General features: G+C 39.4%; 2 protein-coding genes across 3 annotated transcripts; both read left to right on the top strand.

The window, feature by feature from the left end:
• The first annotated feature begins 315 nt into the window (after nucleotides 1-315).
• cops2 (COP9 signalosome subunit 2) lies at nucleotides 316-7,404 on the top strand. 2 transcript variants are annotated; one of them, XM_053323242.1, is made up of 13 exons: nucleotides 316-464; nucleotides 959-1,072; nucleotides 1,174-1,251; nucleotides 1,347-1,472; nucleotides 1,567-1,656; nucleotides 1,757-1,834; nucleotides 2,195-2,369; nucleotides 2,486-2,664; nucleotides 2,843-2,895; nucleotides 4,290-4,387; nucleotides 4,495-4,577; nucleotides 6,046-6,104; nucleotides 6,891-7,404. In XM_053323242.1, the coding sequence occupies exons 1-13, from the start codon at nucleotides 411-413 to the stop codon at nucleotides 7,033-7,035; spliced, it is 1,332 nt and encodes a 443-aa protein (XP_053179217.1). In that variant the 5' UTR covers nucleotides 316-410; the 3' UTR covers nucleotides 7,036-7,404. The 2 variants fall into 2 exon arrangements, with proteins under 2 accessions (XP_053179217.1, XP_053179208.1); XM_053323233.1 differs by having other exon boundaries at nucleotides 335-479.
• A 2,340-nt stretch (nucleotides 7,405-9,744) lies between these two features.
• Nucleotides 9,745-26,827, top strand: secisbp2l (SECIS binding protein 2-like). Its single transcript, XM_053323209.1, has 18 exons — nucleotides 9,745-9,991; nucleotides 14,657-14,889; nucleotides 16,750-17,077; nucleotides 17,198-17,336; nucleotides 18,007-18,230; nucleotides 19,063-19,087; nucleotides 19,210-19,325; nucleotides 20,003-20,113; nucleotides 20,216-20,326; nucleotides 20,433-20,600; nucleotides 20,815-20,956; nucleotides 21,325-21,500; nucleotides 21,659-21,800; nucleotides 21,901-22,063; nucleotides 22,924-23,144; nucleotides 23,318-23,472; nucleotides 23,675-23,894; nucleotides 23,984-26,827. The coding sequence occupies exons 1-18, from the start codon at nucleotides 9,971-9,973 to the stop codon at nucleotides 24,610-24,612; spliced, it is 3,324 nt and encodes a 1,107-aa protein (XP_053179184.1). The 5' UTR covers nucleotides 9,745-9,970; the 3' UTR covers nucleotides 24,613-26,827.
• Nucleotides 26,828-26,928: the final 101 nt, after the last annotated feature.

Here is a 26,928-nt window from a genome sequence, read left to right as displayed (position 1 = left end):
ATTATTATTGCTGTCGACTGCTGCAACTGTAACAATGCAAGTTTCTCCATGGTGGGACTAATAAAGGAATATCTTATCTTAGCTTATCTTACAATGTAGGTCTATAATAACAAACATTTGTATTTTACTATTTAATTTCTAGTATATTATTATGTGCAATGTGTGCTTGGATGGTTTCCCCTCGGGATTAATAAAGCCTTTCTTATTCTTACAACATCCACACGACTGCAGTAGGCTGGGTTAACTTGCTCCAGTTTGTTTTCATGTATCTGAGGTGATCCAACAGCGCCATCTAGAGGCAGGAACACGTCGCTACTGCTCCTCGCCGCCCTGACACACACACCGCTGCAAAACACAGCGCAGGCCGGCCGACTGACTGTGTCTGAGTGAGGACGAGGAAGACCATCAAGATGTCTGACATGGAAGACGATTTCATGTGCGACGACGAGGAAGACTACGACCTGGTACTCGCGTCTGAAGTTACTGAGCTTGTGTTTGTATTTTAAGCATTTGTTAAAAGCCAGAGGAGTGACCACAGCACGGGCGAGCTAATGTTAGCTGTTTGGTTAGCTTGTTGGCTAATAGCAAACCTGGAGCTGACAGCGGATGACTTAATGTTAGCTTCGATACTTCACGCAGGTTTTAGCAGCCGTACAACCTGCTATTATTAATAAATATTAATTATGCTGGATGGCTAACCAGGGGTCTATGCATTGCGTTGTCACTGGGGTTGAGTTTCAGCTGCTAAAAGCAAACCACACGGCTAGTTAGCAAGCTGTGGCTAACGCTAGCCGAGGCTCGTTAATGCAGAATAATACTGAGAAGCAGTCTGCCATCCACAGCTTTGTACTTGGGCTATTGTTTTGTTAGCAAACGTGGTAACCTATTACCGATGTGTAATCCATCACATGTGGATTTTATGATTTGAACTTTGAAATGTTCATGTGTTTAAACTTAGGAATACTCAGAAGACAGCAATTCAGAGCCAAATGTGGACCTGGAGAACCAGTACTACAATTCCAAAGCACTGAAGGAGGATGATCCCAAAGCAGCACTCAGCAGTTTCCAGAAGGTGGAGTGCCACTCCATAAAAATATGGTGTTTGTTCTCTACATCTCTGCATAACTCACTCATTCACTACCACCTCTTGTTTTTTTCTTATTTTGTGTTCAGGTATTGGAACTAGAAGGAGAGAAAGGAGAATGGGGATTCAAAGCATTGAAACAGATGATCAAAATCAATTTCAAGCTGGTACGTTATTGTAATACTGACCGTTGTGTGTTTAATCATATCCTATAAGTCATGAATCTTTAATAAGTGGTTTCTGTGTGGCTTTAACCCTGCAGACCAACTTTCCAGAGATGATGAACAGATATAAGCAGCTGCTTACATACATCAGAAGTGCTGTCACAAGGAACTATTCAGAAAAGTCCATCAACTCCATCCTGGACTACATCTCTACCTCCAAACAGGTATGGATCGACAGTATGAGACAGAGGAAAACACAGTGGGCAGCAGTGGGTGTTCTCAATGTGTCTCTCTGAAACGTTGTTCTTGTATTACTAGATGGACTTGCTACAGGAGTTCTACGAAACCACATTGGAGGCTTTGAAAGACGCGAAAAATGACAGACTATGGTTTAAAACTAACACAAAGGTAAACCCAGGTTAACCACTTATTTCAGGTAGTCTTATTTCATCACATCTTGGTAAAAAACAGGTGCTTGGAAATGCTCTGATTGTTTTCCCCTCTGTAGTTGGGAAAGCTGTACCTGGAGAGAGAAGAGTATGGGAAACTGCAGAAGATCCTCAGGCAACTTCACCAGTCATGTCAGGTACTTAACCTCATCTTTACTATTTTCCTTCGCTTTAAATCTAAAAAATAGAGCTAGTACTTTGCAGATCTCACTTAAAATGTGTTGTAATTGCTGAACGTTATTTGCATGATAATTCCAACTTTGATAATCAGTAAATAGTGTCACTTTCCCAGAATATCAAACTCTTTCACCAAAGTAGAGCCTTTCTAAACATGTATCTGCTGCTTTAATGATACAGACAGATAATAATTATAATACATTTTATTTGTATAGCGCTTTTTTTGGTACTCAAAGACGCGGGTAAAATGATGATGATTATAATTTGATAAATAGACATGATTACCCTAACTAGATGTTTTGTATTTCTGTCAATCTCAGACAGATGATGGAGAGGATGACCTGAAGAAAGGCACACAGCTGTTGGAGATCTATGCTCTAGAAATACAGATGTATACGGCACAGAAAAACAACAAGAAATTGAAAGCCCTGTATGAGCAGTCGCTTCATATTAAATCTGCCATTCCTCACCCGCTTATAATGGGTGTTATCCGAGGTACGGCAGCTTTTAAATCCTTTCATTCATAGAACAGATATTTACCTGATGACTATCGCACTGTGCACTGTCAAAGCTTTTTGATGAATGACCTGTGCTTGTTTGGTCTCAACCAGAGTGTGGTGGGAAAATGCATCTGAGAGAGGGTGAGTTTGAGAAAGCTCACACAGATTTCTTTGAGGCCTTTAAAAACTATGATGAGTCCGGAAGTCCCAGAAGGACGACATGCCTGAAGTACCTGGTCCTAGCCAACATGTTGATGAAGTCAGGAATCAACCCCTTTGACTCTCAAGAGGTGTGACAGAAATAGTTTGAAACATTTACATACATTTACATATTTAAATATTTTACATATACTCAGTGTAAGAATATGTCTAATCAGAATGATTTGCTTAAAGTATTTTGTGGTCATTATACAGTGAACATTTACATAATTCTTCAAGGCAGACTTAACCTTTCATATTTTTTCCAAGGCTAAACCATACAAAAATGACCCGGAGATCCTAGCAATGACAAATTTAGTAAGGTAAGCAAGTATTTATGTTAATAGAAAAATGTTATTCACAAGTCTTGCTGTTGTAGTGTTGGCCATTATTAGTGCTTGTTATAACATTTTACCTACTTACTTTATTCCTGAGATCTACCAGCTTTGCACAGCTTTCCTAAGAAGCACAAATGGTTAAACCTGCAGTTGTTTAACCTATCTGTCTAACTTATTTGGTTTCACAGATAAACAAGAGAACAAAAGGAAGTGCACCTGAAATGTTGTCATACTTGAGTTAAGCTCTTCACTGTGTCCTTTCTAAAAATAGACTATGATCATATGTTTAAACTTTGGGCTTAATGTGTGATCACTAAATGACTGTCGTAAGGCTTTGTCTGACAGAGTCACTCTTTATTTGTACAGGCGCAAAGCCATCGACTATGTCAATAAACATAACAATGCTCTTATGGGTAGAGTAGATCTAATAAAAAGTAGCAATGTGATTGGCTATTATTATTGCCAGTCCCTAGCACTAGTTGAGCTGTAATGATTAGCTGGCAACTATTTTAATAATCATTTTAGTTTTAGTCATTTTTGTAGTAAAACACCAAACATTTGCTGGTTGCAGCTTTTCAAATGGTTGAACTTGATGCTTTTCTTTCTCATATATGACAGTAAACTGAATATCTTTTGGTTTGGGGCTGTTGGTCAGAAAAAAATAAGACATCTGTTAAATTCATTTCCATGACAACAAAGTTGGTAAGGAAAATGTTATTTCAACAGACAGAAATGATGGCCAAGACTATTTAAAATGAACACTTGACTGCTAGTAATGAAAAATGTTCCCATAATGTTTTGAATGGGTAGTTATCATTTTGGGCCAAGACCTCTTAACTGTATAACCTTTGGTCTGTATCTCAGCTGTGTTTCTCATTCCTCATGTCCCAAATGCTTTCTAGACAGTTTGGTATGAACAGTAGCTTTATACTCCGTATAAAGCTCAGTATCTTTCATGACTTGTATCATTTCCTTTTAGTACAAAATGACACATTATCAGTCAGTAATAATGTCATGTATACCAATTTCAGAAGCAGTTGGTGTACATTTTATAGTGTTTATATGACGTATGGAAGATGGCTATTGTCTTCCTCAAGCATTTAGTTGTCTTCTGCTTCCTTGTTTGGTCTATTTTGTCCTTATGTTATATAAATAACAAGCACAGTGTGTAATTGCTCAGGATCCATGCATATATTTAAAAATTATGTTGTATAAACAAGAAACCGATAAAACACACCCAAAATTGTTATAAGAATAGTGTTTACACAAGCTTTTAATATTTTGGGTTGTGTTTGACAGTTATCAGGATGAGAAGTTTAGTGCAGGTCATTTTGACACAATGTATAGAGTATAACAACACCAACTGTTTTTCCTTCCAGCGCCTACCAGAACAATGACATCACCGAATTTGAGAAAATCTTGAAAACCAACCACAGTAACATAATGGACGATCCCTTCATTAGAGAGCACATAGAGGGTGAGTGGTGAACGTGACTTTGGTCCACGTGTGATGAATGTGCTGGGGAAAAAAAACTTTGTTTCGTTTGAAAGTGAAACTAATAATGTGTTGTTGTGTTGTTGCAGAGCTCCTGAGGAACATTAGAACTCAAGTACTTATCAAACTCATCAAACCGTACACAAGAATACACATCCCTTTCATTTCAAAGGTAAGACCATGTGATTTAAAAAAAAGTCCTTACTCTGCATTTAGTTGTTGTTTTTTTCTTTTCTATTTTTCCTTTTTGTTGTTAATTATTAATTGGTCCGCATTGAAAGCCAGTCAACAAAAAAAAGGTATAGTTGGAGGAATAAAGCACAAAAACAGATTAATACATGTCACATGCATGCCTCTGTATTTTTTTCATTCATACAGTTATTTTGTATTAGATCTAAGTTATTATTTATTTAATTGTATGGGATTGCAATCTTATTACATCTTATTGTAAATGACAGCAAAAAAAGGAACAGCTAGAAAGGCAGCATGAATATGAGGAAGTATTTCTCAAGTCTCGGCTGCATTTCGCTTTACAAAACACCTGTGACATTGATTACAAATACTTGTACATAGATGGTATCTGTTTATACTTAAATAAACCAATTCTCTGTAACTATTTATTTACTTCTCCGTTTACGTGGGCTTACTTGGGTGATAGATTTTTATCTGCTGGTCTTTTCCAATCTAATTCAATATTTACATTATGACCTGCAGTGTGTTGATATTTTTTTTTTTACCTTTAATAACATACGAGTTGCATGCTTCTTTGCTAGTGGTGGGAATCTCTACGCACCCGATGACTCGATTTGATTCTGATTCAGAGGGCTACGATGCAATGATAAAACGATTATTGATGCGTCTTAATGCATCAAAATTTTTGATTTCTATACATAATTAATTTCTTCTCAGCTCTTAGTCCACTCAAATACAATGTGACGTGTAACTACGAGATAAGATATGTCGTCGGTTTTCTTTTTCAAAAGTTAACTGCATTAATTAATTCATTAATTTGAAAGCCTCTTACAGTCTCCTGCTTGTATGTTAATACGAGACTGAGGGAGAGATGGAGTGCACTGTTGTGTTATTAATATCATGTTTCCTGCAGTGGAGAGCAGCCTCTCTGCTCCACCGTTAGCTCGCTGCCCAAGATGCTGAGCGGGCACGGGGTTTCTGAGGTGAACCACAATGAGTAATTTTCTTCACCTCAGAGCTGGTTCAGGTTTCATGCTGCAGTGTGTGTTGGTCAGTCAGTATTGTTTGTATTAGCTGGAGTTTTGCTGGTCCTGCCCGCTAACGTAAGTCTCTGAGTGACGGCATAGCAAGTTAATAATATACTTCACCTTCATCTTGCATTTAGTCATTAATTTAAAAAATGCTTGCAACCACTGCCTCTTTTGAAGAACTCTAGCAGGTGTATACTGTAGACTGTCCGGGTGCTGCATTTCCCTCGCAGTTGAGTTGCGCCTTTTATCGTCAGTGTCACGTTATTAACTAACATTTAGATCAAAATTTTGACTTTTGCATATCGGCGCAGAATCGTCTACATCTGCATAAGGATGCATCTAAGAATCAATCCTTTCCCCCACCCCGGTTCTTTACAAATGTGAGGATGAATATTGTCTTGTGCCACTGTGTTACAGGAGCTGAATATTGACGTGTGTGATGTGGAGAGTTTGCTGGTGCAGTGCATCTTGGATAAGTAAGTGTCACTCTCATGTGTCTTCTGAGAAGTCAAGGGGGGGGAAAATAGTTCCTTCCCTTTAAATTGTTATAGTTCCTCATAGTTTGCATTCTTTGACGTTCAAGAGAATCAGGCGGAAAGAATCAACAGTTTCAGTTACGTCTATGTAAGTGATTGTCATGCTTCTATTTACAGCTTCATGTCCAAGCTGTGCTGGTTATCTGACGTAAATGACTTGGTAGAAATAGAAAACGTCAACACATTCTGATTATAGATGTAGTCAAACTTGTTGAGTAAAATCTTAAAACAACTTCAGAAATAAATTGTTGCTGTTAAGTTGAAAGTTAAGAGTGTTTTTTTTATTTAAAGCCATTTATCAAGGGGGAACATTGGGAGAAAACAAAAAGTGTTTTTTTTTTACATGGAAGTCAGTGGAGCTATTTTAGATTATAGCTAGATTATTTTGGGGAATTCAGAACAAGTTCTCATGAAATAATACCACTGATGTCGTCATTTGTGTTTTTTATTGTATTAAACTCCAGAGTCAAACCAACAATCAACTGACTGTACTTACACTTAAGTAACTTAAAACACAAAAGTGTTGTGTGTGTATTCAAAGCTACACATGATACACATTATGATTATGCTTTAACTAAAAAAGTTTTATTGTAAAAGCTTGATATGTACAGTACTAGTAGAGGCATTAATGCGCTGACTTCTCAGTCAATGTGATGCCCTAGATTTGAGTTATTTTTATACTGCAACTTGTTCAGCTCCTCCGCTAACTGTCTGTTCCTCCCTCAGCACAATCCACGGCCGAATTGACCAAGTCAACCAGCTACTAGAACTGGACTACCAGAAGAGGGGAGGGGCTCGCTACACAGCTTTAGACAAATGGACAAATCAGCTGAACTCTCTCAACCAAGCCATTGTTAGTAAGCTCACATGATGGCACGTAAAATCAAGAGACAAGGAAAATGGCATGTTTGAATACATCCATAAAGTATGCTACTGTGCTTCTTCAAGTATATCGTCTGAGACAAGAGACACAGCACAGATTTTGAGAATGCCACCAATTTCAAGAAGACTCCAAGAACGCCCAGAACGTGTTCAAAGTGTGTTGTTTTGTCCTGATGAGAGGAAATCACTGACACTTATTTTTGTTTTTCATGTTCCTGATTGGCAGATCCTTCCATGTGCAACACACAAATGCTTCAGTTGTTTAAAAAAAAAAAAGCCCAAATGTGTATGAAAACGTGTACACAGTATTTTAATGTATACTGTTGGTAATAAAAACAGATTGCTCTCAGCACTAAAAGGATTCAGCTGCCTTTGACTAGCTTCGAAGTTTGAACTGTGTGGCGGGCTAAACCTGGAATTAATCGAGTAAAAGTCAAATAAAGTGTTTTTAACTGTCATAAATGAGACATGATGAGATCCTTCTTTGGCTTGATTTCAGACATTATTTTTAGTTGTAGTTGCTTGTGCTCCTTGCTTCTTTTTTTAACACATTTAATTTCCTCAGTCCAATCATGCATTATGAAGGAACAGAGAAAATAATAGTAATTAGCCATTACAATAATTTTAGGGTATTTACATTCAAATTTCAATATCTTTAACATAAAATTTTAAATCATGTTTATGATAGAAATAACTAATAAAGTTTGACTGTTACAATTTAAAAAGATGAGTGAGTAATTAATTTTACAGAAAAGTTAACATCAGCAAAATCTAATACAAAACTGGGGGTAATTATGTAGGATTTTTACATGTATTTCTTTCAATCACTTTTTAAAAAACAATTGGTACGCCAGGCACAAAAAGTACACAACACAATACAGGAATGCTGATAAATGAATAAATACTACAATAAGGGATGAAAATACATTTATAATATTCTAAGAACCTGTTGCTTCTGTTATTGTTTGTAAGAGAAAGAGTTAAACTTTGAGTTGACGTAAAAAACCTGGAACCTAAAAAAGTTGTTTTTGTGAATAAAATATTTTACCAATTAAAACATTTTTTTTAAAGCATTAACATAATTAAAAGAGTTGTTCCTCATATTGTCATAGTAACAAATTATATATTTGAGAGTAAACCAGTGAGTAACATTGTGGTGTTAAAAACATGAGAATTTAAGTCAGACCAACATTAGATCATTTTACAGTGAAAAACTAAATGGATGTTTCATCAGCATGTTCACAAATAGAACCAACATCTTCATACATATCATATCATAGACTACAGACTGTTAGACAGTCACTGGATCCATTTAGTGGAAAACTTTGACATGAACTTCTTTGACTTAAAATTAATTTGGCCCTTTTTTCTTACAAATGTGAGTTTGTGAGAAGTTTGTAACAAAGTTTCCTCTAGTGATTTTGTTTAAAATTTTTGATTAATATGTTTATTAATACATTTCTTGTCATAGAGCATCTGGACTGTCTGCTCCACCAAAACATGAGTGACTCTTAATAAGATTAATTAATTGAGAATGAATGGTTTTTGATTACAGACTTGGGCTCTTTAAAAATTGTTCTTTAAAAGGAATTGGAAAACTGCGTCTAGTTATTAAAAGCTCATGACAGTATAAGTTATTAAAAAACAGACAAAATGTTGATGATATTTCTTTGGAACCCCTAGGAATAAAAAATGTATTCCTAATAGTTATCATTTCCACTATGAATGAAAAGTGTAGTACAAATCTTATACACTACAGTACCTTATGTTTATTACTATACAATGATAAACATAAAGTGGCATTATCACGTTTTTGAAAATGTTAACAAAAACAGATAAATAAAGTTTATAAAAGTAGAATTTATAGCAGAGCTGTTGTATTGGATTGATTTATCATGACATTTACATAGTAGTGTACAATAATACTAATCGCACAGTTGAATTCAAATTAGTAGTATATATGAAATACTAATATTGCACAGCATTCGACATTAAAAATAGCTGTGTGTCAATGTTACACATTATAACTTACACAGTTTGCATATACTAGTTAGCTTTAAAATAACTGAATAGAAAAAGTGATAAATGCACTGGAGTCTAGTTGCCCCACATTAGTCAGTGTCCCACATTACCCAAATCCACCCTAGTGCACTTTCCACCAGGAGTGATTCTAAAATCAGACCTTTATGGGGGCTCAGCTCCTAATGAGAATTTGACATATGCCCTGCAAGTGTTCAAACCCCCTGCTAAATTACTCAATTCACTGGATAACATAGTAGAGTGGTCTACTATGATGTATAATATTAATGGTTCAGAATAAACAATCATACATTTCTACAGAGAGGTTAGGGTTAGGTAGTTAATGAACCCTGAGAGGAAGACAATGGCAGAACTATCCAAAGTACATTAAAGCTGTTAAAATAAAACCATTTGAACCTGTAGCATAAGTGTTTGTCCCATCTCTGACAGACAGGCTCGCAAAATAATTAAAGTTGTGTAAATTCATTTTTAGAGAAAAAAAAATACAATACTAATTTATTCGTTTTTAGGGGTGTTGAGATCACCCATAAAAAGGACCTGAAATCGCCCCTGCTTTCCATCCAGCAGAGAAAAAAACAAAAAACAAAACGCCTTTCTGGTCCTCTACGGCTTCCGTTCCAGGTGACTCGTATTTCCACAGTGACAGTAGACAGCTCAGAGCCAGTCTGCGGAGAGAGCAGCGAGCTGACGCAGGAGTGAAGGGTCCACTTAGTACGAGATTGGGTGTGAGTCACTCTTAAAGCCTTCACTGGTTATTAGTATTATTAGTGTTACTATTATCATTGTTATTTTTATTATTATTATTATTGTTATTTACAATGAAGAAGTTAAAAAGGCCTACATCCTGACGTCCACACTGTGGTCAATGACGCTCTGTGACTGACATGGACTCAAATGACAATAAGGTAACATTTTATTTTAACATTATCTTGCTTTTTAGTGCGTGTGTATGTGTATGTGTATGTGTACGTGTGTGTGTCGGGGTCTTACTTTAGCTTGTGGTAGATGAGAGGGGGGTGGGGGGGGCATAGCGTTAGTTTTGTGCTACTGAGGGCCCCAAAATTTGGAGTCTTATAAACGTAATTAAAAAGCCATTGTTCCGCTATAGTCATTACAAAAATAGCCGTGTTGCTTTGCGGACACTTAAATGAACTGTTTGTTTGTGATGTTATTAGACAGTTGAACAGCACTGTAGCTGTAGGTGTTTTTAGGCAGAGGCATACAGTTATCCCATTTGGCTAGTAAGCTAACAGAGCTAATGGTAAATCGCAGCTCAATACAAACAGACAGCTTATAATGCATATTTATTTTGTCATCTATTGCAATGAATATGTAATCAGTCGTTTCTCAAATTAACCTATATATCTTTAAAGGACATGCTTTTTAAAAAAAACTATATTCCTTTGGGTGTTAGCACTAGAAAATAAAAGCTATGTTAATCTTAGCATTGGATAGCAGGCTCAAAAGCTAAACATCTCAGCTGTCACATTTTAATCTGGCCGACAGATGACAAGCTGAAGCAGTATTTGTTCTTTAAAAAATAAAATAAAATCGTCACACTCTTTTATGGGGGATAGAAATCAAACTTTGGGGAGCGGGGTGGGGTGGTGGAAGAAAGTTTCCGTCACTCAGGCAGGAGGAATGTATGCATGCATGAGAAAAGGAGGAGGAGAGGTGTTTTTTGGAGAGGATCATCTGGTTCTTCTGCATGTATGAAATTCCTCTGACGCTGTTTGCTATGCGGAAAGTTTTTACCCCGGTTTGGTTTTGGTGATGCAAGGTGTTTTTTTGTGTTCATATACCCTTTTTTAAAACTCTTTTTTTTTAGCTCTTTAAACCACGATATTTCCGTTAACGTCAAATGTGTCAAAATGACTTCCTGACAGGATCTGAAGGTGTGTTGTTGTTGTGATATTCATTAAATTTGGTCTCTTTAATCTCTTTTTAAAGCTTTTAATGGATAGGTTCACAGTTTTGAAACAGTAGTCACACATGCCCGTACAACCACTGAAATGTGCTGTAATCATTCCTCCAGTTCATACTTGCCATTTAGAAGATCCCTTCATAATGCACTTATGATTCAAGGCCAAAATCCGCAAGCCTCTATTTCTATAAGCCTGTATTTAAAAGTTTATCTGAAGCAAATATGGAGTTTTAGTCATCCAAATCGGTCAACTCAAATAGATATCTTTCAACATTGCAGTCTTTTTAGAGCCAAACTCCCTCTTTTTGTTACTATTCTTCCTTTGTAACTCAACATGGAAACACAAAGAGGGAATTTTTATGCTAAAAAAGACTTGATATGAGTACTGACGCCTCAAATAAGTTTCAGATAAATTGCATTTTTATACAAAATAACTTTGGAGCTCAGTTTGAGCAGTCCAATGCAGCATTAAAGAAAACACTAATACACGACACACCCATACCCATAAACCTTAAAATATGGTCTAAAATATAAATAAATAAATAAGGGGCAATGAGAGACAGTTCATGATTGCACAGGGTTAATTATTGCACTGGGTCCGGGGTTTTTTGTAACACCTACGTTGACACACTGTAGATTTTGGCCCCCATCACTTACACTGAAAGCACATTTGAAGGGGATTTTTTTAATAGTCAGAATGAACAGGATGAATGATTACAACCTTTTTTCAATATTTATATGTTCACCTGCAAACAGTTTGAAAGGAAGACATAAAAAATTGTAAACTTTTTTCTTATAAAAGATTTAATGCATACGTGCTGCTGCTCTCGACACAGCTCACCCTACAGTCAGTGCTGAAACAGATGCTGTCTGATAGTGTTTGAAAGCAACTGGTGTGAGAATAAATGCTTGCACAAACAAAGGCTTGTGAGATCAGTAACCCCCCCACCACCCATCCCCTCCCCAGCCCCTAATCACGACCAGCTCTGTCATCCCCAACAGATACACATCTGGGTCTGACCTCACTGCAAATTTCACAATCACAGCTATTCTCACTCACCATCTCACTAACAAGCACACACATGCACAGATACACAAAGACACACGTGGGTGAATCAAGAGATGGATCTTCTGACCGCTCAGGCTTCCTACACACCTTTTTTTATTTTGTTTAAATAGTCGAATATGTGCACTTGTGTTCAGAATTCAAGATTCACCACCCAGCACACATGAGGCCTCCATGCTGTAGCTTGCTGTATAATTAGCTTATCCTGTGGTAGTGTCCCTACTTTATCCTCTGAAACTTAATCCTATAACAACCCTCCATCAGTTATACTGTGCCATCATATAGGTTTAAACTTCTCCTCCCTAACCCTAACCCTAAACCCTTGCAGCTATAGCAGTCCAAGCATGAAGGTTGCTAATAACCCCTTTGTCGGCTTCCTGAGGTTCAAAATCTTTTACGACAGTTTTTACTGAACAAGCTGAACAGGCTTCATCTGCTACAACTCTGTTTAGATAGGATAGGACCTATAGATTACCAGAGGAAAAGTGAGAAAACTACCCACAGTCAGAGCCCGTGGGAGACAATAGCTGTCTGTATGACATCCACTGGCTGCACTGATACTCTATTCATGCATCCCGACCACTGTTTCAGAGAATTGAGGGAGCCTCTTTGTACTCTGAACCCAATCAACTCTCGTCATCCTTTTAAAAAAAATACCAGATTATTTTTTTAATTGTGCATCTTGGGATAGATAGATCTGCCACCTTTCAGTTACACTGAAGTGTCGCTTGATGTGAAATGAGGAGCCTTCAGATGTGTGGAAGATGCTTGCAGTGAAAAATACAAAACTTATATAATTGTGTCAGTGACAGAAAATAATTGTGAGGTATTGTAACAAATCTTTTAACCCTTACATCCTGCTCATATTCTGACTTATAATTAGCCTCTACACCAATTCACATTCCCCCATTAGTAATTTTGTTATTATTAAATATTTGATTAATCCTTACTGAAGCTGTGAGAGAGTGAGTGTGTTTTTGATTTATTATGGGGGGGGGGGGACTATTTTATGATAAAACACTTTGATATAATTTGAAGAATACAACAGAATGTTTTAATTGTGTTTTTTGAATTTCGTATATTTGCATGTATAAAAATGTGTATCAGCTGCACAAAAAAATGTAAAGAATGATGAATGAATGCTTTTATTTCCATTTTAGCACACTGTGGTTCACACGAGGAAAAGAAACATTTATTTTATGGTTTATATCTGACAAACATGACAATAATAAATGTTTTATAGGGCTTTAAAATGTGGATTTTCACTTTTTGTCTTAATTTACTCTTTAATATGTGTTCTACAATGTCGGTGGTTACTTGTAGTATATATCACATACATTAAACAATGACATGTTACCTCATTAGATCTGTGCTCTTAAGTGTCTGAAGTGTCTGTGAGAGCTTAGACGCCAGCCCCCCCCCCCCCCCCCCCCCCCCCCCCCCCTCCTCCAGACCTCTGCTCTTTGACCCTTCGAGAGCACAACAGAGTCTTGACTGTTGGTTTGGTTTCGGTCTGTTCAGGTAATAAATCAGTAAACCAGTAAAACCAGTCAAACTAAAAGAAGAAGAAGACCTCAAGTGTATCACGATGTTGGCTTCTATAAATAAGTCACAGTTTTGATTGAATTGATTGATCGATATTGCTTTTGAATGTTTATCTTTTTGGTAAGTAGCAAAGCTCTACACTGCCTGCAAATTATGGCAACAGTGGTGAGTTTTGTGTAATCATGTAATGTAGTCTAAGGTAAAGTCTATGAGTGAGCATTTTGGGCCTCATTTTGATTTTGAAGTACTGTACAGAGGTGGTCCTAGTCTACCTGCATGAAAAGATTGTATTAATAAAACAGGCTGTCCATTGTCTTTATTCCTCACTTCTGTTTATCCAGCTGCAGTTGTCATAGTGGCGTAAGAAACTGTTAAAAAATTGCCAGCGCCTGTCTTTTGATATGTTGTGTACTTTGCCTGGATCCTCTGGGAGTAGTGTGTTATGTAATCTTTGACCTAAAAAAGGTTTTATATCCTTGTGTTAACGCCTGATAAACGCTAAACAAATGGGAGGTTGCTTAGTCTGCTCGTGTGCAGCTGATGACTCGGTCTATGACACACTTAGCGCTCAAATTAAAGACTTTAAAATGTCTGGGTATAGATTATCTTATTAGACTGCCATTTTTTTTAATCTAACCCTAATTGAGTTGGCAAGTTGTGTCATTAATCTTTTTAAATTGTAAATCCTTGAGAGATAACTTAACGAGCTACACACACCTCCCCATAAAGTCATGTCATGGAAAACTGTATGACTGTGGTGATACGAATGATTGCTTCGCACCCTACGAAAATACCATTTTATAGGTGTTTGGGTGGGTAATAAAATAATATGATCCATTATAATATGTAAATTCAATGGATATGAAGAGGAACTTCCCTAAAACACAGAATGCAGCTGTATTTGAGCAATTTGAGGGAAAGGTCCGTGCACATAGGCATAGACCTGTTACTCTGTCATATGCACCATTTTAGTTATTAATTGACTGCCGTTGTTCACAGTGTGACAGTAATGGCTGTTCATTTGTCTTTGTGCAGGATGTGAAGCTTTCAGCCGAAGTGGAACCGTTCATCCCACAGAAGAAAGGTCTAGAAGGATCCCTAGTCAGCATGAGTCTTTCTGGAGAGGCAGGCGGCAGTGGAGGAGGAGGTGGAGGAGGAGGAGGAGGGGGCGGAGGTATAGGAGGAGGCGGCGGAGGGGTGGAAACCACTCCCATACCGAGCTACCTCATCACCTGCTACCCTTTCGTCCAGGAGAACCAACCCAACAGGTACAGTTACTCTGTCTCAGCAGGGGAGATGTAAGAATGTGTGAGGTGGACCTGCACTCTTTTAACCCGACTTCACTCTATCAGTCGTTCTCGTTCAGGATAATTATGGATTGTGCCAACGCTGTCAACTTTGGCAGAAATGTCACCATTCTCTGTGACATTGTGGGAAGTCTGCTGTCCCCATTTTGAACTGCCCAAGAACAATCTGGACCCTTTTTCTATTTTCAGAGTAACTAATTCATTGCACTGTTTACTACAATAAGGAGAAGAGAACACCATGTCCCTGATATTCTTTTTTTGTCCTTCACAAAAGAGCTCATGATCAGATCCTTAAAACAATGTATTGAGTTAATGCCATTAGACCGCTCCGTAGTTTAAGACTGCTTAATTATGAATGGAAACCTCCCCAGAGTTCCACAGTTTACATGGAACCACAATCTACGTTTCCAGTGGCTCTTTCTTTGTCCAGAGTGATCTGCTGTATCCTGCACACATCCGTTCCTTTGTTTCCTTCCCCCCTATTTGAATGCAAGGAAATGCCCGCTATAGAAAGCTGGCTGTGAAAATGTCATCTGGATCTTTATCAAGATTTCTGCATACAATTTACACACCCTCTAACAAACCAACCGTCATGCACATCACTGCGGCATCATGGACATTTACTCAGGCGTCGCCTCTCTCTTGAGCCTCATTCCCTTTCAACACTGCTGCATGTTTATATCAACAATAAATGTTTTTTGGAGAAAAGGAAACCAAGCACAAAGAAAATGTCCAGTTTTGTAATTAACTAAGAATGTCGTAGTAACTTGCATCCAGTCTGATTTCTTTTAACAGCGAGTAATAGAACTGTAATATAAATCTGATTACAAATGTCATTCAGATAGTGTGGTCAGACTCTGTATTCTGTCTATATGGTACCTGAAGGATTCACAGGCTTTTAGGAGGAGCTATTTTCTGATTTTAAATACATTTCTGATCGGTCACTGACTTAAATAGACCTGCTTGACAGTAACCAGCCAGAGTCTTGCAGATGAATCATATGGGAAGGAAAAATAACTTTAACTCAGTACAGACAGTTTTAGGTCAAATTTGCTTCCTGGATGGAAGCAAACTAACTTCAGCTTGCTATTTAACTGGCAGCACTGTCTGCTCTCCTTTTGTAAATTTGTAAAAACGTATTTCTTTTTTTTTTTTTCCAGGATGTTGTGACATACCGCTCTGATTACCGCAATGCAAATGTAAAATCTCATGACCGGTCAATAATTGTCACCTGATTTAAATCAGATCCTGAGGCGGCTCGTCTCATGGTCAATATCGTTGTTAGATGATGTAGTATGTTGTGTATAGTGCCTCTACTCTTTTTCTCTAAAGGCTGCATTCACAAACCATTTCCACATGGCTGAGGTTGCTCCATCTTTCTGCTCTTCTACAGTGGAGCCTGCAGCAATGTGACTTTCTCTTTTAGACTTATGACTACATTGCTGTATGTAGCTGTAGCATAAATACATCAACATGTTACAATACAGTAAATATTGTAATATGACACATTTTTATCACAATAAGATTTACACAGTAATTAAATGATACGCTGTATAATGGTGACCTAATTTCCACTGAGAGAGGGGAGTTGGGTCATTCTGTAAATGTTGCAGTATGATATTTTGAACTGGACTTGGATAACCTCTCCGAATCATCAGCTGCCACAAAATACTCAAGGCACAGTTTTAGACCAACCAGCATTTTCAAAGTTCTTTCAAAATTGAAACAGATGTGATAAATACTTTGATCTTTGTGATTTGTCTAAGATGAAAGAAGAATTTCAGAAGTCAGTGAATATATTACGTTTCTTTTGCTTCACAGGCAACATCCAATGTATAATGGAGGGGAGCTGCGCTGGCAGCAGCCAAACCCCAGCCCTGGTGGTCCGTACCTGGCCTACCCCATCTTGTCTTCCCCCCAGCCTCCTGTTTCCAATGACTATGCTTACTACCAGATTATGCCTGCTCCATGCCCCCCTGTGATGGGCTTTTACCAACCCTTCCCTGGCACCTATGCCGGGCCCATGCAGGCTGGGGTGGTCAACCCTGTCTCAGCTGATGTCGGTGAAAGGCCACTGCCTCTTGGGCCAGCATATGGGATGGCCAGTCAGCGGGGCAGAGGCATGGTCCGACCAAGTATTCTCCCAAAGGTACAAAATGTTTACAGTCTTAATGTAATACTCTCACATTGTTATACATCATTTGTGTCACCCTTCATCCACAGACTATATAGTGAGTGTGACGTGTTTTTTTGTTTTTTTGTCCCACAGCAACAGTTGGGTGTTTGTCAGCCTCCAAGGGGTCGCCGGCCTCCAACCAGGAGTGTTGCTGTGCAAAAGGAGGTGTGCACCATGGGGCCTGATGGTAGAACCAAGACGGTCATGCTGGTAGATGCAGCTCAGCAGACTGGTAAGAATACTGCTGCATCAATGAAGAAACCTTTAAGTCTTGTAGAGTGTATAAAACCCTACTTAACAAAAATCTGCCAACCAAAGATGAGGCTTTAGCATTTGGGAAATTTCAGTTGGAATTTCCAGTTAATTATGAGTCAGTGATCTTCTTCAGTCCTGTGACTGAAATGAAGCCGAGGCTCAAAACATTCCTGACTCTGATAAAGTTGGCTGCTGTGCATGAGAGCCAGAATCTTTCCTATGAGAGAGGAAGTGGGACACAATGCCAGTAAGAGCAGTGTCTGGTCTTACAGGTTGACAGTGATGATGCTCGTGCTAAACTTCTTAAAGAGCAGGAATGCAGAGTTTCCAGTTGGAGAGCTTAACACGTGTGCAGCTCATGATGTCACCAATGATATTTCTATTATTGAGTGAGTTAGTGGGCCTGTATAAACAGTGTGGCTACCACTATTTCCAGTTCATGTCACATGAAAAACGTCATACAAAAATCTCACAAGTAAACAAACAAGTAAAGTTTGTGTTCAGTGAGTCTCTACTGAATGCTCTGCGGTATTTATAGCCCTTTGTTATTCCCACTGGTACGTTGATTGTGGTGCAGTTTCATTGTGCCTTGTCACACTAAGCAACAAGTTAATTTCAGGTTAAAGTTACTTCCACTTTGTCCTCAGATTTTCCAGGTGAGGTGTCAGGGCGGTGTGCGGCTGAGCGGGCTAGTCCCCTGCTGTGGAAGAACCGAACAAAGAGAAGACGGGCATCCCACCCAGCTGAAAACTACAACGAACAAGGTGCCAGTGAGGCAGATATAGACAGCGACAGCGGCTACTGTAGCCCCAAACACAACCAGGCAACAGGGGCGACACAACGAACAGCCGAAACTGCAGCAGCATCCACGGTATGTTGGCTACTTCCCATCAAACCCAGGTCATGACTGTAGTTTTGTTTTTTGTTTTTTTTTACTTATGACAAAGCAAAATTATATTTACTTCCCTTATTTTGATTTAGTGCTCCTCTGGTGCTGTCAAGGAAGAGGGTTGAAACTCAACATTTGCAGCATCAAAAAAGATAAGATAGCTATGCAGACTGTAAGCCAGGAAGTAGTAAGGTGAATGTTACATACATTATAGGGTTAATATTTTGCTCTGACACAGATATTGCTTTGCCTATCTCATGGCTGAGTACTGTTCAAAAAGAAAAAAGACATTTAAATGGATAGATTTGATGGAGCTAGTTTGGAGAGATACATGGCCTGGGAGTAACAGTTGACTAAACAGATTAATTTGGGTGAAGAAGTCATTAACATTTTCTTTTGATTTAGCAAAAAAACTCAAGGAATGTTCTACTTACTACAATACATGACTTTAAATGCTTTTAATTGCAGGTATGGATTTTGGAGCAAAAAGAGGTTAAAAACTGTGAAACTGTAGCTCAACTGTAGCTGAATTAATTTGCAAGTGTAGTACACTTTAAATGTGATGTCTTCATCATAAAAAAATTATATATTCTTGTCATGGCAGTGTTTTTGTGATAATGGTAGAGGTCTCATTAAACCCAAAAGGAAAAACCAAAACATGTCACAATATACATGACTCCACTCATGTAGCATGATGGAGAAAGTATAATGGTCCTTAAATTAACCATTGTCCTCTGTGTTGTATAAGACACTACTGTATATATCTGAACTTGTTTTTTTCTCTACCCTTTCCAAATGTGTTTGTCCTGTATAGGGAGTAGAGGCTGGTGTCATGACAGGTAAGTTTAACGCAACACTTTTTTCGATATTCTTCCTTTCCCTCACATACTCAGTGTTCTTCAGTATTCCGTATGCATCCTGAATATAATATGATATTATAACATGTTTTTTCATTCATTAGCTGGTACCTGGGTAAATGTAGCCTCTCAGGCTACCCAGAAGTCCTGGGGGGACAGGAACGGCCAATTCCACAGAGCAGACCAGAGGAAGAACCCTGAACAGAGAAACTTCTCACAGGTACAGTAGATCTCACAGGAGTAGTCATTGAGTCTGGTGGGGAACTTGAGTATTGAGTTATAAAAACAGCAAAAATGCAATTAATTTTTGGTCATCTAAGTCCTTGTAAAGCTTACTGAGCAGCAGATAGGGGCGGGGAGGTATCTTTAGTCCAACTGAAGCAGAGCCTACATGTGGATACCTGTGTGGTGGAGGGTGCAAAAATACACAGAGACAACAGATGAGCAGCAGTGTAGCAAAAACTGTATACTGTGGTATCAGCAGATTGAAGCAAGTGAGCAGGACAGACTCCAGAAAAAGAGGGTTCTGCAATATTACCATTCCTAACTGACATAAATGAAGTCAGTTTCACTTCTCCTTTTGGATCATAGGGCTGTCAGAATTTGTCACTATAAACATCAGTTGTTTGTCACACAATTGTTATAAAACTATTAATGACTCACTGGGGTAAATACATGAGTCAACCTATTGACGCAGAAACTTTTATGACAAAAAAAAAAAGACAGAGCCACTCAGGCTGCATGTGTGAGTTTGCTTTGCCATGTCTCTCTTCTCCTATCCGACCATGTTTCCGTCCGTTGAAAATATGTGCACAAATACACAGAGTGCAAAACAATATTGAGTACCAAAGGTATCCTGTCTCACTCATGTGTTATCTGTCCTTCTCTACCTTTCAGGATTTCCACAGTGGCTATCCAGGGCGTGTGCCGCCCAACCAATCAGAACAAAGACTACAGCCAGCAGTGGTCACTGGCACAGAGCTCACCCCTGAACCCCTCTACTTTGAGGTGAGAGAAGGAATAAATTCTCATTGCAGCACATTTACCATCACACTTTATTTTAGGCAAAGTTGATTAATTGTGCTGAAATGTCTTCCATGTGTTTGTCAGGATGAAGAGGAGTTCCCTGATCTAGCCACTGGGGGTACTGTCCAACGCACTGCCAAATCAGAATCTACTCCAGCCCAGACACACACGCAACCCAAACTCCCGAAAAACCTGGTAAGAGAAAGTGCTTTATTAGATGACTAGATGTTTAGATCTAATGTGCTTATCATATCATCATTTGCAGAACTTATTAAATGGTGTGTCTCTACATTCACCACAGCTGGATAACCTACCAGAAAACTCCCCCATCAACATTGTGCAGACACCCATCCCTATAACCACCTCTGTTCCCAAGAGGGCCAAGAGCCAGAGGAAGAAGGCTCTTGCTGCTGCCTTGGCCACTGCACAGGAGTACTCTGAAATCAGCATGGAACAGCAGAAACTACAGGTATAAACTGTAATATACTGCTGGTCATGTGGTCCGGGTCCAGACTGAACAGTTTGAATATTACCGCTTGTTAACACATTTTCATACCTTTTTTATTTTCATTAGTTCTGATCCCCACCACTGCCTGGACTCTAATTAGTTTTCTAATCTTCAGTTGTATTTGACTGGTTCATTGATGTGACATTGTTCGGCTTTTCATTTCCTCACCTGGCAGGAAGCACTTACCAAAGCAGCAGGGAAGAAGAGCAAAACCCCTGTTGAGCTGGACCTGGGAGACATGCTGGCAGCTTTGGAGAAACATCAGCAGGCTATGAAAGCGAGACAGCTCACCAATACCAAGCCACTGTCCTTTACAGGTATACATAAACTCAATCAGACATGATCAAGAGGTGTACAGATTTTGTTTTTAAATAGTTGCAATAGCCATAATTAATATCATTACAGTGTTTGAGTAAGGTTTGATTCAACAATTTAGAAGGTGTCAGGCCTCATTGCGCCCTCCTAATTGTAAATATCTGTGCTCACCCATGTTTAGGAAAAACTACAGCTATGACTGAGACTTGTTAATAACTGTCAGTGGTCGCTGCCTGAATTACTGCCACCATTGACTCAAAACCCCTGAGAAAACCCCCTGACAACCCCAACATTTTGAGCCCCATGTTAACATACATAAACACATGCTCACATTCTGCCTGTACACTAACATCGTTGTATTTCTCTCCAGTCGGAACAACTGCTCCATTCCACAGTTCAGCCTCGACCAACTTGCCGTCCATGTTGAAGGGTCATCAGCAGCCATACTCAGGCCCACATAATGCCTTGGATTCCACTGCACCTCGTATCAAAAGAGGAAAAGAGAGAGAGATCCCAAAAGTCAAAAGACCCACAGCTCTTAAGAAGGTAAATGATTTAAGAGTGAAGTTAATGAGCAGTGGGAGGAAGATTTTATTTAGCGTATATAAAAACTGGGAAAAGGAAAGGAGATTGTTCAACCATTAAGCTACACTGTAGTTCTTAAGTGCTCCTGTTTTTCACATTATTCTTCCGTGTTTTTATAGATTATCTTGAAGGAACGTGAAGGGAAGAAAGGGAAGACGAGTGTAGAACAAGAGTCTTCAGGCCAAGAGGAGCACGGGGAGCATGGGGATGAGTGTCTAAATTTTACTGATGATCTTGCAAGAGAGCCTGCCTCCCAAGAAGGTAAGGGCAATTCATTATGAAGAGGTGCAAACATTTCCCATATGTTTTGTCCATGATACAGTTTCTAATTGTTTTCTCTGGTCTTATGGTTCTATCACAGAGAACGGTTTGAGTATGCCCAGTGATGCATCCCTCTCCCCCGCCAGCCAGAACTCTCCGTATAGCATCACCCCAGTATCCCAGGGCTCTCCCGCAAGCTCCGGGATTGGGAGTCCCATGGCTTCAAACGCCATCACAAAAATCCACAGCCGACGTTTCAGAGAGTAAGTGCACGCTCTTTGACCGGGGCAGACCTTTTGGAGGAATCCCTGGAATTGGCATGTCTCAGAAATGCACCATGTGGTTACAAAAAAAAAAAGAAACGATTAGCAAAGCAAATATTTGTCCCACCCAAAAATCACAGAGCCTTGGCTGTGAGACATGTACTCAGAAAGTTAACGGGTGTTTTTAAGGGCGGAACTGTACAATAAAGAATTGTAGAGTATGGCACAGATGCCTGGCACATTGTCCCTTCTCAGCAAAAATGTATGCCAGTGGTCACAAACACGGCTTTGTCCTCCTGTGTCCTCTGCTGTAGGCCTATTGTCCCAGCCCACCCTTCTCTAACAGATTTTTCTTTTAAAGCCTCCAAACGGCCTCTGTAGCCGAGCTCCTCCTCTCAGCTCTGACCACCGGGACACTTGTTCCTCAGACCACACTACGTCGACCTTTTTATTGGCTTAACCCTAAAGCTGCTGGAGCTATGCATGCTTTCTGATTTGTTCGGGTTTGTTTTTCAGGCTCCTTATTTAGAAACGTGAGTGAGTCATTTTAAGGATAAGAACAAGATTAGAGCCTTTTTCAAGGATGCAACTAAGCATTGTTGTCATCATCATCAGATAGCTTCTTTTGCCAGATCACACAATTCAAAACCCTAAAATTATTCAGTGAATGATCTCACAAAATAAAGAAGAGGAACAAATCATCACAAGAAAAGCTTGAATTTTAAAGCTCCAACTAGAAAGCCATTACTAGCAAGTCATTTTTTGGTTTGGTAGTCTAGTCACCCAACAGATAAATAGAATAAATAGGTGTGTTTCTGAACATCTGTAACCTCCATCATTTGTTCTTTCTCCTCTTGCAGGTATTGTAACCAAGTGCTGAGCAAGGAGATAGACGAGAGTGTGACCCTGTTGTTACAGGAGCTGGTTCGCTTCCAGGAGCGCGTTTACCAGAAGGATCCCACCAAGGCTAAGTCCAAACGCCGCCTGGTCATGGGTCTCCGAGAGGTCACTAAGCATATGAAGCTGCATAAGATTAAGTGTGTCATCATCTCTCCCAACTGTGAGAAGATCCAGGCCAAAGGTACAGAATTTTTGCAAGATTTCTCTCCAGCATCAGTCCATATTTGAAATCTCACTGTAGACACCAAGCAGAAAACTCTCAAGTGATTAGATTTCATTTCTGTACTTTTTTTTTTTTCATTCATTTTTTCATATTTGATAAATTTGAGTCACTAATCTCTTGCTGTATTGCAGGCGGTTTGGATGAGGCTTTATACAACGTAATTGCCATGGCTAGGGAGCAGGAGATCCCGTTCGTGTTTGCTTTGGGCAGAAAAGCTCTGGGACGCTGCGTTAATAAACTTGTGCCTGTTAGTGTGGTTGGCATCTTCAACTTCTCTGGTGCTGAGGTAAGACCAGTCCTATATTGATTGTTACAAATGACTATTAATACTTAATTAGCTATTGAGGGCGAATTAATGATCAATAAAGTATTGGCAGTATTTCAGTAGTTGTCAGTATAGAGCAGTAGAGACAGGAAACAGTTAATCATCTCTTGACATCTTTTTTTTCTTAAGCTCTCACTAACTTAAATCTCTCTGCCTCCTTCAGGGTCTTTTCAACCGACTAGTGTCTCTGACAGAAGAAGCTAGGAAAGCCTACAAGGATATGGTGTCAGCTCTGGAGCAGGAGCAGGCAGAGGAGGCTATGAAAAACGACAAGAAAGTCCCACACCACATGGGACATTCCCGAAACCACTCTGCTGCTTCTGCCATCTCCTTTTGCTCTGTATTTTCTGAGCCCATCTCAGAGGTCAATGAAAAGGAGTACGGTAAGCTTCTTTGCTTTTTGTTCTCTGCATTTCATCTTTGTGATATCTGTAATGTTGCCTAGATTTAAAAATGTTTTTAATTCCTTCAGAGACCAATTGGAGGAGTATGGTGGAGACTTCAGATGCCCTGGAGCCTGTAGAGGCTGAACCAAGCCGCCCCGCACCTTCCACAGCCCCCCAGAGAGACATTGAGGCCCCTGCAGCCACAAACAGTGTTGCCCCACCAACCTCCACTGCTCCCCAGCCCAGGTTGGGTATTCTGACACAGGCTAACGGAGAGAAAGATGAGGTACGGGTTGACGACCGGCTTGAGCTGGCCTCTCAGCAGAGCACGGAGACGGGCTCACTGGACGGGAGCTGTAGGGGCCCGTTGAACTCCTCCATCACTTCCACCACCTCCACCCTAGTGCCCGGGATGTTGGAAGAGGCGGAAGAGGAGGAAGAGGAGGAGGAGGACTACACTCCTGAACCTATATCTGTGGAGGTGCCCACCCTCAGCAGCCGCATCGAATCCTGGGTGTCAAAGACCCTGGAGAACCTGCAGCTGGGAAAGAGCCAGGACAGTACAGAAGAGGAGGAGGATGATGAGGACGAGGAGGAAGACGAAGAAGAGGAGAGAGTGCAGAGTGAGGAAGAGGAGGGCCTCGATTCAGCGGACATCACAGAGACGGGGGTGGAGAGCAAAGAGCAAGTGGAGGCCAAGAAAGTCACTGGTTGATGTCCTCTTACTCATTCCCTCTGTCCTCTGTTTGTCTCACATATCCCTCTTCATAGGAACCAGCAGCCTTTCTCCTTGTGTCTCTAACCCCTGACACCAGACATAATCTCAGGTATCCAACCAACTGGCCAACACTCACACACACACCAGTGAGACATTACAGAGAAACTGACCAACCTGCAAACACACAGGGTCGCAGACCAAACTAACACAGTCTGTAGAATAGTAACAGACACCAACCCCTCTTAAAAAGAAAACAAACACTCTGTTGTAATTTAAAAGGATGCCCTCACCTCTTCGGCCCATAACCTGCTACACTTGAATTCAGAGGAAAGTTTTTGATTTTCCTCCTCCGAAACTGAACTCTCATGGAGTCAGGGACGTTTTTCAGGAGCGAGTGTTGAGCGTTTAAAAAAAAAAGAAAAGAAAAAAGAAAATGGAGAACTGCGGTCTGTTGCTCACAGAGGAGGAAGGTTGGAACCTTTCAGCTCCCATCTTACTTCATACAGAGCTCAGACGGTTTACAGCTCTGCGAATATTTGTGTGCTTGTGTGTGTTTTTACAGGCACATAGTTTGCATTTATTTTGCTGTGTTCATTAGCTTTATCTTTGTACATAATGTGTTGATGCGTGTGCTTTCTTTCACCTCACTGAGGGAAGGAGAGGCATAATTTCTTAATTATTGCTTGGTTGGCGTTTAGTTTTACTCACAGAATATAACAGTGTCAGGGGTTCTGTCTTTTATTACCAAAACCACTCCCACCCATCAGTCTTCAGAGTGTTTTTTTTAATGTTCAAATAACAAAGTGTCCCATTCTGTATGCAGATAATTAATTAAAATGACTTAACTTCTAAGAAGCAAAACAAGCTTTGTGTATATAACCTGTCTAGGTGGTTCTGCTATGTAATAGTTTGTTATATTGATCTTGCCTTGTGTGAAACTATTCGGGGTTTTCCTCTGACAGGAATTGTCTTGAGTTCCCAAATGCTGTGTGTGTGTTTCATAAAATGTGGACCTGTTTGTTCTCTCTGGTGGTGTTTGTTCTCTGATGGTCTGTCTACTAAACGGGGGCTCTCAAGCTGTCTCTTACAAGGCTGGTTAATGACCTTATACCATTTTTAGAAGCCTATTTATCATCAACACTGAGCCCTTTTTAAAGTCTTTTCATCCAAAAAAAGCTATTTTGCAAGTGTTTTTGTAAAGAAAGCTGTTGAAAGCAGACCTCAGTAGAGTTAGTCACTAAGTTGGAGAGCAAACTTAGGCCTTTCTGTATAATTTACAACATCATGAAAGTATCCAGAAACAGTTTTCAGTCAGTTTTACCAGAGTTGACTCTATTGTCTTAAAACGTTCCACTTAAATCAAAGTAACCAAGACAAAAATGTCTTCACTGGTATTTATGAAGTTTAACAATGCCAATATTGACCAAAAAATATATCAACTGAAATAAATCTTTGTAGCGCTTTGCCAGGTTTAATGTAGGCATACAGCTCTAACTGCCAGTCTAAAGTCAGTCCACCACAGCAGAGGGACAGAGTCACCACTCAAGTCAAGCAAGTCCTCACAAACGCATACTAATTATAGCTCATTGTAAATACAAGTGTACAAAAGAGATTTTGATTTTGCATTGTATTAAAAAAAAAAAATACAATCACCCTGTTCTTAAAGCCAAGCCATTTGATAGTTTTTAACATTTTATCAGTTGGAATCCAATTTGATAATGGTATTTGATAGTGAATCATGGTGAGACTTCAGCCAGTCAATGGTGATGCGGTGTGTTAATGCAGTATGTCGGGCTGTATGCAATGTGAAGCCCCGTGATGGGAGATGACAGTGTACTGAATATCATACTGTGGATTATGAAAGTATTTCTGGTTTGATAAAAGGTACGCTGTGTGTAGGATTTGTGTTGCTATCACTTCCATCAAAGTGTTTGAAGTATGTTCGTTGACAGCAAGTGTGTTTTTTGCACTATGTAAATACAGTACTGGTAAAGGTCTTGTAACTAATGTGAACTTAAAAGCAAAACAAAGAAAAAAAAACGGTTCAATGAAGTACTTTTTTCAGCGTGTTCCTCGTCTTTATATGGATATTTAAGACCGTCTCCTTCAGACTGTACATCACTAGCAACATTGTTAGAGGCTGTTTCTCATAATCCTGTTATCACTCTTAAACTATATGGACTGATGATTAACATCATTAAAATGTTGTTTAAGTAAATCATTTGACTGATGACTCCTTTTCTATTAAATGTTATTCATTTCACCAACATGCACACAATTTCATTGAAGTAGAGCTGAAGTAGTTGATTCATC

The sequence above is a fragment of the Scomber japonicus genome, chromosome 1 (assembly GCF_027409825.1).
Source record: "Scomber japonicus isolate fScoJap1 chromosome 1, fScoJap1.pri, whole genome shotgun sequence".
Classification (NCBI taxonomy): Eukaryota; Metazoa; Chordata; class Actinopteri; order Scombriformes; family Scombridae; genus Scomber; species Scomber japonicus.
The sequence above is the reverse complement of the archived record's forward strand: the minus strand, read 5'-3'. Positions and strand labels throughout refer to the sequence as shown.